At 36.5% G+C, this 12,927-nt stretch overlaps 1 protein-coding gene across 2 annotated transcripts in view; it reads left to right on the top strand.

Moving 5' to 3' along the window:
- LOC127863384 (dynein axonemal heavy chain 11-like) overlaps window positions 1-12,927 on the top strand; it is a 157,023-nt gene that overhangs the window by 38,771 nt on the left and 105,325 nt on the right. The window contains exons 29-40 of one of the 2 annotated variants that reach the window (XM_052402894.1): window positions 422-593; window positions 1,841-1,994; window positions 2,938-3,098; window positions 3,430-3,600; window positions 4,670-4,687; window positions 6,591-6,800; window positions 8,206-8,341; window positions 9,126-9,269; window positions 9,711-9,862; window positions 11,110-11,302; window positions 11,638-11,909; window positions 12,362-12,638. In XM_052402894.1, the coding sequence (XP_052258854.1) occupies window positions 422-593; window positions 1,841-1,994; window positions 2,938-3,098; window positions 3,430-3,600; window positions 4,670-4,687; window positions 6,591-6,800; window positions 8,206-8,341; window positions 9,126-9,269; window positions 9,711-9,862; window positions 11,110-11,302; window positions 11,638-11,909; window positions 12,362-12,638 (2,060 nt within the window). The remainder of the gene's footprint in view (window positions 1-421; window positions 594-1,840; window positions 1,995-2,937; window positions 3,099-3,429; window positions 3,601-4,669; window positions 4,688-6,590; window positions 6,801-8,205; window positions 8,342-9,125; window positions 9,270-9,710; window positions 9,863-11,109; window positions 11,303-11,637; window positions 11,910-12,361; window positions 12,639-12,927) is intronic. The other variant, XM_052402895.1, reaches the window with a different exon arrangement.

Below are 12,927 nucleotides of genomic sequence, written 5' to 3'. Positions count from 1 at the left end.
CAGAGATTGATGAAAATCACAAAAGAAGTTTACGAATGCCTAAGCAGTAAAAATGATTGCTTAAAGCAAAATATATTCTATAATGACTTAATATTATTCATCATGTAGAGCATATAGTTGAGATGCATTCTTGGAAAATTTCACGTAATGCATGTGCATAAAGTGTTGTCCCACATTAGCCAGTGCACTCTTCACAGGCTTATCATGAACATCACTGGGCTTTTATAGATTTTTTTGTTTAAACTAGTCTCTTCTAAAAGAAAATCCAGTCTAGGCAGAAAATGTTGTCCCAAAATAGCCAGTGCAGACTGCACAGGCTAATCTTTAGCAACACTTGACACACTCCCAGAACAAGACTTAGTTGTCCTTCTTATCATGGATATTAAGCGCATTTCTTACATACCTATGACATGCGTTGCAGAGTGATTGACGACCAGCAGGATGAGTGGAAGCGCAATCGCTGGCAGAAGATGAACACCAAGTTCCTGCGTGAGGAGACCAACAAGCAGCTGGAGATCGTACGTGGCCTGCCAGAGGATGTGTTCACCTGGGACATCTACATGGGCCTGCATGAGAGCATCACCAACATACAGGTAGGCTAAACTTATTCTTGAATGTTGAAGTCACACTGACAGAAGTCAATCAACACGAATGGGTTTTGCAGAGAAAATTCACAACTGTTTTTCAAAGATTAATGCACACACAGTATTGATCTAAAATCACCTACATTACTGCAAGCATTTTGCAGATCACTGGCAAAATGAATGTATTATTTTGTACAGTTGTTTCACTTGATAACCATGTTTCATCAATGTGCAGTCTAATTTCAATATAATTGACGTATGTGGAAGCATTTATTGACCACAAACATCCAGTTGATGTGGTAGTTTACTGGATAAACTACAGATTCTATGCACATTTTGCTCTTTTTATCCCATGTCCATCCGTCACAAAACTTTTTCGGCTATATCTCAGAAACTATGTACGATATCAATCAACATGAAACTTCAAGGGTGTATAGATATCAATGAGGACAAGTGCCATACACAAGAACAATAACCCTTCACTTCCTTCAGTAAGAGTTATTGTCCTTTGTTTTTTATATGATGTAACTTTTTAAGGCTATAAGTCAGATGCCATACAAGACTTCAACTTGAATTTTCATTGGTCTATTGTTATCAATGAGGTGATGTGCCATGCTTAAGAACCATAACCCTTCACTTTTTTAATTATGACTTATTGCCCTTTTTTGGTAAGATGTAACTTTTCAGGACTATATCTCAGATACAATGTAAGATTTTAATATGAAACGTCATAGGTGTGTAGAAATCAATGGGAAGAAGTGCCATATACAAGAACCACAACACTACACTTTCTTAAAAAAGAGTTATCCCCCTTTGTTGTTTTGGTATGATGTAACTTTTCATGGCTATATCTCAGCCACGCTATAAGATTTTAACCTGAAACTTCATGGGTGTATAAATATAAATGAGGAGAATTGCAATGCATAACAACCATTGCCCTACACTTCATTAATTTTTGAGGATTATACTGCATATCAAGAGATTTTCATCCATCCATAAACAAAATTTAATTTGCGGGGGATATCATTCAACAAATTTGCTTGTTAAACAGGCTTTCTATTTGTTATATATTATAATTATTCAATTTTCTATAAAAAAAATCTGTTATGAAACATCAAATCCTAGATTAAAGAATAAGAAATGCCTTTCATTGACATTATAAATATGATATTCAAATATCATGTCTTAAAGTACAAGATTATATCACTTGTAAAACATTTTATTTTATTCATCCAACACACTCAGCACTGTTTCAGGCTTGTCTGCCCCTGATTGACGACCTCAGTAACCCTGCCATGAGAACGCGCCACTGGAAGCAGCTTGTGAGGGTCACGGGAGAGGTCGTGCAGATAGACAATGACACGCTGAAGAGAATGACCCTTGGGGAACTGCTCAGTCTGGGCCTTCAACGTATGTGCTTTATTTTTCTTAACATATAACTTTTATAGCAATAATTAGGCCAGGTGCTGATAGAAGTTGTGTTCTGGGAAAACTGGGCTTAATTCATGTGCGTAAAGTGTCAGCCTGTGAAGGCCACAAAAGGCTTATTAGGCTAGCAAATATCCACTTTAGGTGGAGAGTATTGTCCCTGATTAGCCTATGCAGACTGCATGTGGATGTTCACAGGCATTAGACCCCGTTTTCCCAGAGGGTGGCTCAAGTATAAGTTTCACGGTTTAGTTACTTGCCATGATTTAAGTCAAGAGCCTTGTGATGATAATATGAGTTCTCTTTTGGTTGAAAAGTTTGAGTTTGAATTTTCGTACATTTTTGAGTGTGAAACTATTGGGTATGATTGGGAAATGCAAAGCAGATATACAAATTTCACACTTTGATATAATCAGTTTATTTTTGCTCTAGACAATTCTCTTATGCAACAATATCACACTGGACAATCATCTGTTGTGTAAGAAAATAAATATTTGGTTATAAATTTTACGTATTGTTGGAGTCAGTAGAAGGGAGATCTTAATTGTTTCATTGCACATTAAAGTCTTGCTCTTGGAAAACGGGGTTTAATGCATGTGTGTAAAGTTTTGTCTCAGATAAGCCTGTGAAGTCTACACAAGCTAATCTGGGATGCTACTTTTTGCTTACACTGGAAGAGACTGCCTTTAAGCAAAAACACTTTTACAAGTGGAAAATGTCATAATATATGAGTAGCGTTCTGAGCAAACTGGGCTACATTTATGTGCATAAAGTGTTATTCATGATTAGTCTATGCAGACAACTTGTAATGCACATGGATTAAACTCTGTGTTCCCAATGCAAGGTTAATATTTTATGCTCAATTTAAATTAGTTAAAAAGCTAGCGATCGCCAATTTGTATGCACTCGCACTGGCTGTCTTCAGAGCATGTGGATGATGTGCGTGCCATAGTGCAGCGCGCTGTGAAGGACCTGTCTATAGAGCAGTCCCTGAAGAACTATGAGGAGGTCTGGCTTAGCAAGGTGTTTAAGTTCCAGGTCCACATCCGCAGCAAGATTGAAAACTCTGGTGATGTCACTGTACATGTAGGTGGATATTGATCATCATGGACTTGACTGTCCTTAGCAAAGATAAATCTATATTTATGTCTACTAAATTTGAATAAAATATTTAATCAAACTTATATATTTAATTTTTGTATTGCTTTTTTATTGCAGTGCACTAGTGGTCATAGTGAAAAGTACACTGGAATAAGTGTTTTTAATTTCTAAATAACTTAGAAAAAAACTTGTGACCAAAATAATTGTTGTGTTTCAAATCTTCTGGAATTGGTAAGAATTGTTGTTTTATTACTTTTTTTCCAAACACTGACATTTACTAAAATTTCAATAATATAATCATCACTATCATGTGCAGGACAATCAGAGCGAGGTATCCCAGAGTGAGGCTGAAGGTCAAGGTCACCGGGCTGCTCCAAGCAGGAGTCAGGCCCGCACAACCAGTCGGGTCTCAAACCAGAGCTCCCATAGCAAGAACAAACGTAGCAGCATGGCCTCTTTACCCGCCTCACTTCTTAACCTGGGAGATGTAAGTGGAGGATTCTAGTTTATATCTAGCAAGCATTGACCTGATTCTGACCTCTATGCCTGCATATAGTTAAATAATGTTGTGATGTATTGTCCTTGCTCTACAAAAACAGGGCGTGATGCATATGAGTAAAGTATTTGTTCAGATCAGCCTGTGCAGGCTTATATGGGACAACACTTTCTTCTTATACTGGATTTATGTTTAGAACAGACTTTCTTTAAACTTATAATTCCATCTCGTGGAAAGTGTTGTCCTTGATCTGGGACAACACTTTACCAACATGTATTAAGCCCCATTTTCCCAGAGAGAGGCTCATTTAAATGCTTGTGTGATGCTTATACTAGTTTTTGTATTGCAATTAGTAATTTAGAAAGTAGATTAAAACAACAAGCTACAATACTATCATGGTGCAATTGTTCTTGTGAAAACATGCAAACTGACAAAAAAACTTTTCAATGAATATGAGGAACATTTCTAGAAAGTAATTCATGCTGATAGAGTTCAGAGCATCAGGTTACTGGTTGCGATCTATATGTCATATGTTTATGTCATTAGAGAACCCAATGATCCTATCAATAAGAATGTGTTCATTTAAGTAAGTGCCAGCTGTAAGCTCCTTTCGGATCATTAGAAACACATTTTGTACATTTTATGGGGGCTAGTATGTAAGTAGACAGCACAGTTGGTTTGCTGTTGTTAAAATGTTAAAAAACAATTTTCTTAACATTAAAACAAAATATTTGAAGAATTTCAAATGTGGTTTAATTGGGTAAAAATAATCAGCACTATGACCAACATTTATTTACTATTTAAACTTCTTAGTTGTTTTCATCTGCTCATAGACATGATATCCACTGGAATCTGATCTGAAAAATAAGACTTTGCCTCACATATACGAGATTAAGTACCATTGCAAATGACTCTTCTAGAACATTGGAATGCTCTACAGCCAAGTATATGCAATCTGTTTAAAGCTTTAAGTAAGCTTTCAGATTATGATTAGTTTGATATCTTGTTGCATAATATACATGTTTATATTGTCCTTATATAGTTGCAACATTTGTTCCAGACCAAAGCTTTACTGCAGGTAATTTATCACAAAGATTTGTATGCAGTTTCTTACTTCCCCTCCCTATTTTGTATTTTCATGTATATTTTTCTTGTAAGTATAGGGTTCATTTTCCTTATGTATAATTTAGTATTTTGTTGTGTAAACATACATATACTAATTATTATATATATGTTGACATTTATATAGAAGTAGCCACATAAACTCTTTTACTTCTTTATTTGTAATAACTCGCGCTTGGTAATTGTCATTTCGGGTACTACTTAAAGGTACCCCAGGTACTCTTAAGTAGACTTAAATGTACCCCAGGTACAGAAAATATACTTACATGTACCCAGTCAATTTAGCCTGTATCCCAGTTTTTATTCCGCCCATAATCTGATGTTGTAAGATGCGCTGCCTAATACGAAACACAATTTTCTTTGAACAAAACCTGTCTCATTATGCTTTTTTTCAGTAGGTGTTTTGATAATATAGAGGCAATTTTACAGAATATTTACATAAATATGAACATAGTTAATTTGAAAAATTAGCTGACAACAACCACATTAGCATTATAATTCCAGATACATTTCAGTATGTTTTCCATTCTTGGGGTACATTTAAGTATACTTAAGAGTACCAGGGGTTCATTTAAGTAGTACCCGAGCCAACAATGACCAATCGAGGGGTAATAAATAACCCAATGGATTTCAACTAATTATAATGGTTATACAAATTCAATCTTGTATAGTAAGAAAAACAATCCAGCAAGTGTGCAACTTAAAAGTTATTCATTCTATGGCTTTGAGTATTCTATTATATATAACAGTATTTAATATTGCATTAATCCAGTGTCTTATGCTAATCTATGTAGGTGAGGAAATTTACTGTCCACAACATGGAGCTTGTGTCAGACTTTAATGACAAGTGTTGACAGATGTTAAAAGTATCATGCCTCCCATGATTGAGTTTCAAAGTATTCTATCTATAACTCACATTGAATTTCATAAATGGGCACCTTTGATTAATAAGTTGATAAAACCTACATTTTGTGTACATCTTAGATGTATGTTTTATATACTTAAGTGTAGTGTTATAGCAAACACTCAGCATTAAATTATTGGTCAATGTCTGTATTTTGTTCCACAAATATCCTTTTATGGTATTTTATAATCATCCCTTTTGAAGAATGCATTATCATTTAGCCGTGCAACAAAAGGCACCTATACCAATACTGGTTTGATCATTAGGCTAGTGATATGTGATATTCTTGTTGTGTACTGACCAAACCTGCCTTGCATGCCCTTGGTATTAGTTAGCCAGTTGGAATCCTGGATTTGAAAGTAGAAAAAACACCATAGGAAGTATTAATGAATTTAATTTTTAGTCTACACCTTGAGGAGACAATACCTTACGTGTCACAAACATAATTATTTGGCTGGGGCGCTTTTTCATTTAATATTTCAACCAGTTTCTTTGAGTATTCTCTTTTCATCTCTTAAATGAGTTAAATCTCTTTCCTCTTTGTTTGTTTTGTGCACAGAAAATAATCTTATTTATGTGTTACAAGCAATTGCACAATTAAACGATAAGTTTTTAATTCATTCAATTGAGCCTTGTTCTGGAAAAACTGGGCTTAATGCACATACGTAGATCATCCCAGATTGGCCTGTGCAGCCTATACAGGCTTATCTGGGACAACACTTTCCACCTTAACTCAATGTAGTCTAAGAACAGACTTCTTTTAAATAAAAAAAAACATACACAGGGAAAGTGTTGTCCCTGATTAGCCTGTGAAGATTGCACAGGCTTATCTGGGGTGACACTTGACAAACATGGATTAAGCCCAGTTTTCCCAGAACAAGGCTCAATGATTTAATCATTGTCATTCCCACAAAATCTTTAATAACATAATTTACCCATAATTCCAACTTTACAGGAAACTGGTCACCATGTGCTTCTGGCCTACACAGATCCCATCTTTGAGGAGCTTGAAGGTCACCAGGTGACACTGCAGGCCTTGCAGGGCAACACCGCCGCAGGCAATTTCGTAGATGAAGTGGTTAAGTGGCAGAAACGACTGCAGACCATTGAGGCAGTGCTGTCAACTTGGCTGGAAGTACAAGAGAAATGGGTGGAGCTAGAGGAGGTGGGTGGGGAAATGGACACAAAATATTATTGCTTTTTGGAACTTTTGTATGGTCTTTGAATTTTTTTAAACTTAAATCAGGGAAAAAAAACAGGAATTTTCTCAATTATAACTCCTCCTCCCTGTTACAGTGAAGAGGGGAGTATACTGGAATCTCTATGGACTCAATCTGTAAGTTTGTCTATCTCTCTTCAGACATGAACTTGTCTGCAGGTGTTCTCATACAATTAACAATGTACAACAATAAAAATTGCAGGGTTTGTTCAGTATAATATGAAGTTGTTTCTGTGCATTTTTAACTGTCGGGCATCAAAAATAATAAAAGTGTTCCACTTTATATTTATGTACTATTATTTGATTATATTGTGCTATTGTTGCTGCTGTAGACATTTTTAGCAAAAATATATCTCAGGAACTAGAACATCCAAATGTGTTATATTTGGTAAGCAACATTGTGTATTGGCCCTCTACTTAGTTTCAACAAATCATGACTCTGAAATAATTTTCGCTGCAATAACAAAGAACAACAGATTAATATTAAAAATGTTACTGATTCTCTACAAAAATTGTTCTACAATGCCCCTGTTGTCAAAACTAGCCATGCCCTAGTGTCTTAAATATTTAGTGTTTTAATTTGCTACATGTTACTACATGCCGGCTTGGGTTATTCATCATAACTGTGAAAAGATGTAGTAGAACTTGTAAAAATATAAATAAACCTACTTGAAATAATTTATTGTAAACAAAAAAATTATCAGCGCAGCTGGTATAACATCTTTCATAAATTGTCTTTTATACTTCTCTGAACACCTTTGACTTTTACCTCTGACCCAACCCCACAGCTATCATATCAGTGGAATAAAGAAAATAAAGAATGTGACACAAATTAGTAATCTTCCCTGATCAACTGAAGCTCTCTGTTGACACATTTCATGTTATGTGATCATAATTTCATTTTATCGTCACATTTATATACACTAGTGCTGGGATTGCAGAGTGAAGCTTAAGTAATTCATTGACAATGATCACAATCCACATGATATTCATAAAGGGTAATGATAAACACCACATGCCTTGAAAATAAATGTAGATTTTTTGCAAGATTTTAAATGAGCTGCGCTCTGGGTAAACAAGACTTAATGCATATGCCTAAAGCATCATCCCAGATTAGCCTGTGCTGTCCGCAAAAGCTTATCAGGGACAACACATTCGACTCTTATTGTATTTTCTATTTAAAGGAAGACTCATCTTAGCAAATATCCAGTAAAAGCCTAAAGTGTTGTCCCTGATTAGCCTGTGCTAGCCTTTGTGGACTGTACAGGCTGATCTGGGACAACACTTTACGAACATTCATAAAACCCTGTTTTCCTAGAGCAAGGCTGAAATAAGTTTCATCCACTCTCAGGTGTACTCTAGTGCCGATGTCAGAACTGCCTTGCCCCACGATGCCAACCGGTTTGCGGTGGCCAACAGGGACTTCAAACTGCTGATGAGGGCCACAGAGAAAAACCCAAATGTCCTTCAGTGCTGCTCAAGGAAAAGTATGTGAATTCTGGTGGTCTGTCCATCCTGTTTTCTGTTTTCCAGATTTTTTAATGCAATGCTTTCAGATATTGAACTGATTTTTGGTATGTAAGTCTACCTACATGATCTACAAATGAATTGTTAGTTTCGTTCCAGTCCACTAATTTTTGGCAAAGTTATTGACCTTGGACTTAGAAATTTTCTCCAGAACAACCGTTTTTCAAAGAAATTGTACGCAAAGCTTCAGATATTGAGCTTATTTTTTATATGTGAGTGTACTTTCATGACATACAGATAATATGCGAGTTTCTTTCTGGTCCATTATTTTTTGGCAAAGTTATGGGTCTTGGACTTTTTTTGCTCTATAATAAAATTATTCCGGAGGTTTTTTACGCATCAATTTCAAATGTTTAGCTGATTTTTGGTATGTTAGTTTACCTAAATGACTTATAAGATGAAGTGTGAGTTTAGTTTCGGTCCATTGACTTTAAGCGAAGTTATGGGTATTTGACTTAAAAAATTTTCTCTAAAATAGCTGCTGTTTGGCTTCAAAGTGCAATAGGAGCATTGTGTTTCACAAATACAGGTCTTGTTTGTTTATAGGAAGTCTCTTCTTAATAAAAATCCAGTTTAGGCAGAAAGTGTCGTCCTAGATTCCCTTCAGAAAGTGTCGTCCTAGATTCCCTTCAGAAAGTGTCGTCCTAGATTTATGCATGTGCATTAATCCCCTTTTTTGCAGAATGCGGCCAAAACATACATTTAACCAACCATGACCACTATATTACATCATGTTTGCTGCAGATATCTTGACGATCCTTGAGCACATGAACCACAGCCTGGAGCACTGCCGCAAGTCCCTGCTGAACCACCTGGAGCGCCGCAGGCAGATCTTCCCAAGATTCTACTTCCTGTCCATGGAGGATGTTCTACATATTGTCTGCAATGGTGAGATATAAACCTTGTTATTATTTTTCTTTTTTTAATGTTTTTTAAAGCACTATTTTAGAGAATTTCTTTCTTTAATTTTCAGGGTTAGTATCCAAAATATTAGTTTGTGAAAAATTGGTATAAGATTATATGAACCTTGATTACAACTGCAATAAATTGAAACCATGAATAGGTGCTTAATATCTTTAATTTTAAAACAAAACAAAGCTTTGCGAGGAATTACAGATGGTCATTTTAAAGAGAAAAATGTTTCATCACATTGTTACAACCACTGGTTAGACATTATTTACACATATGTTCCTTGTTCAAGGAAAAATGGCCCTAATGCATGTGTGTAAAGAGTCGTTCACAATTAGCCTGTGCAGTCTGCACAGGCTAATCAGTTTAATCACTTTTCCATGTTTGAGAATCTTCTAAATAATACTCCTATTTCTTCAGGGTACGACCTGAGTCAGGTGAACATGTACATCAGCAAGCTGTTTGAGAACATCGGCAGTCTGATCTATGAGGAAGCAGAGGATTATGAGCGCTGCAACTTCATCATCACCGGTGTCAACAGCGCCCTTGGGGAGAGACTGGACTTCCAACAGGTAGCAACATGTTCTATATGAGCCTCATTCTGGGAAAACAGGGCTTAATGCATTTGTTGTCTTCATAGGCTAATCAGGAACAACACTTTATGTCTATACTGGATTTTTGTTTAGAAGAGAGTTCCTTTAAAGGAACAATTCCATAAAAGCCGAAACTGTTGCTCTTGATTCTGGGACGCCACTTTACACAATGCATTTAGCCAAGATTTCCTAGAACCAGGCTCATACGATAAGCACATTACCAGGCTCATATGATACATAGACAATAATAGGTTGGTGACGTGGATGGAGAATGGTTAGCTGGCAAGTCGGAGGAACGGCTCACCCGATAAGATCCTCCCACGAGCCAGATAACCATTCTCCATCCACGTCACCAACCTATTATTCTATTTATCCTGTCACATTTACAACATTCGTTGAAATGTTTCTAAAATATCTAGTTTTCGAGTATTTTGTGTTTAAATATTTAATAATTGTAAACATCACGCGCGAAAAAAACATGGTGACGTCATGTCAGGCAAAGCGCTTAGGCTAGCTTCCATCTTGTTAAGACACACAGAAATCGAGTTACTCGTTATTAATTCAATACACAAAGATGAAATTATGCTGTTTAAATAATAATGTTTAAACAAACAGTTCTTTACATGTATTTGGCATTTTATTAATAGAAAAAAAGTATATTTTATTAATAGAAAATAGTAAATGCATGCGCATGCGCGGATAGCAACTGACGGATATTTGAGGTCATGTGGTCATCTAGCCCAATATCTTTTGGGATATTAGGTTACCTGGTTATCGGGCTGATTTAAAGGCATGTGACAGGATAAGCACATTTATTAATGCAATACTATTGTCTGTGAATTTGAACATGTTGTGCAGATATAACATTTTCACACTTGATCTTTAGAGAGTGTAGTAGAATGAAAAAGAATGAACCGAGTAGAATTAGGTCATGGTCATTTTTGCAGTGAAAGGCTACAAAATGGCATACAGGGTATATTGTTAACCCTGTCCCTGTGTTCGTGTTTTTGCTATGTTTGTGTTTGAATGGGGGGCAATATTAAGTGTGTAGTTTCTATGTTGTATTTACATCATGTCTGTCACACAGCATCCATTTCCGTTCTGTATCACTGACATAAACTGTGGGCACATTTCTATTTTCTACCAGTAAACCAATAGTTTCTGTTTTTTTTTGACATTCCATATTCTTAAACACACCAACAATATCCCCAATTGCTTGATTGCAGCCTGTGGCGTGTGATGGTCAGATTGAGACATGGCTAACTAGTTTCCTTCAAGGCCTGAAGGGGGCACTGCAGTTTCAAATGGCCACAGCGATGGGCGTCGAGAAACCCACACAGAAAACTCGCACAATTCGCAGTGCTGGGTCGAGGAAAGTCACTGTGCCTGTCCAGGAATCCAAGTCTGCTACAAGAAGAGGTTTACCATCTTTTTCTGACATATAGCAAATATACATGTACACATTGTGCTCATAGAAACAGGAATCAATTGATCAATTTTGACAAGTTAATTTAAGGATTATGTTGACTAATTGTGGGTTCATATTTCTGTAGTAAATAATAGCTTATGATTACAAAATCATTATTTATTTTTTTAGACAAAACCCACAACAAACAAACACGAGAGCAATCTATGTTCATCTACTGGTTAATAGTGTGATCATTGCTATCTTTATGTGTGGTATTGCTTGCAGTGTACCATCCAGTAATTTTCAAGTTATTACCAACAGTCTGTAATTTTTTTTCCACACACAGGTCGAAACAGCAGAACAGGCAGCCTTGGGGGAAGTTTAGCAGGCAGCCTGGACAGTAAGGGTCTCCCAAAGGCCAAGGAGCCCAGGGACACTAGCCGCCCCGCATCTGTTGCCGAGCAACTGTTTGCCAATGACCCTGATGCTGACCCTCGTAGGTCGTGGACCCTAGATCATGTGACTGAGATTGTGTACCTGGCAACGCATGTACAGATGTTGGAGCAGGTGGAGACAGCCCTGCAGGAGTTTGGACAGGGGAAAGATGAGCCTTTGAGGGTACAGAGAAATTAATTGATGTCCATTTTTACATTCAAATCGCAACACATGCTGTTTTAAATGTTGGATATGCTGGTTTAAACCTATTTATTTAAAATTAGTGGTATCAAAAGCCTTGGGCTCATACAGGCACTCTTTAGTCCATTTTCTGGGACAAGACCTCCTGTGTACAAGGCCGACACAATATTTACTACATTATTGTTGTCTTGGATAAGGTATTATGTTTAAGTAAAAAAAAACCTAATACTTTTAACTTAATATTGGTTATAGCGTTTGTTAAAAAATAAGCTTCTTTTATTATCAGCAGTTCATCCATTGCATAATAATGCACAAGCATTTTCGCCAAGAAAACAAACAAATAGGCACTTTTGGTACCTAATAAATTAAAATTTAGATGGTATATTATTGCGTGACAAGAATGGCTATACTTCAGACTCGACTCTGCATTTCAGGGTGTTCTCAAGAAGATTAACGACAGTATCAAGGCTACAACAATCCTGCTGAAAGGTATGGAGGGTGACAAGGAAAAGAAAGCCAAAAAGAAAAAGAAGAAAGATGGGGAGTCTGACCTCCTGGAAGACACCAACTCCCTGGCGGGGGCGGGTACAGGCGTGAGAAGCAGTAATGCCCCCTCCCTGGGCGCCTCTAGGAAGGACTCCATGTTTGATATTGCTGGACTGGACACCACTCACTCACCCATCCCAGAGGAGGGCGGGCCTGGCAATGAATGTGAGTACTAAGTCTTCACCAACCCATTAGACTTTGACGCCATAAAAATGCTTCAGAGTTGAAAATATATTAGCTATAAATTGTCGGTATATTATTAAAATATTGTTTTTAACAAAGAATTAAATATTATAGGTGTTAACTGCCATACTTTACTTGATTTTCAGTCAGTTTTAGTACATGACAGTTTTAAGAAAAAAATTATATTAAGACTTTAATTGGTGAATACTAGGACCGGTTTCATTGATTTGACTTAATTAGAGAATGGCTGATTTTTAATGCATTATTGGAG

This window comes from Dreissena polymorpha, unplaced genomic scaffold (genome assembly GCF_020536995.1).
Source record: "Dreissena polymorpha isolate Duluth1 unplaced genomic scaffold, UMN_Dpol_1.0 chrUn007, whole genome shotgun sequence".
In the NCBI taxonomy this organism is placed as follows: Eukaryota; Metazoa; Mollusca; class Bivalvia; order Myida; family Dreissenidae; genus Dreissena; species Dreissena polymorpha.
Note: the sequence above shows the minus strand (reverse complement) of the source record. Positions and strands in the feature narration are given on the sequence as shown.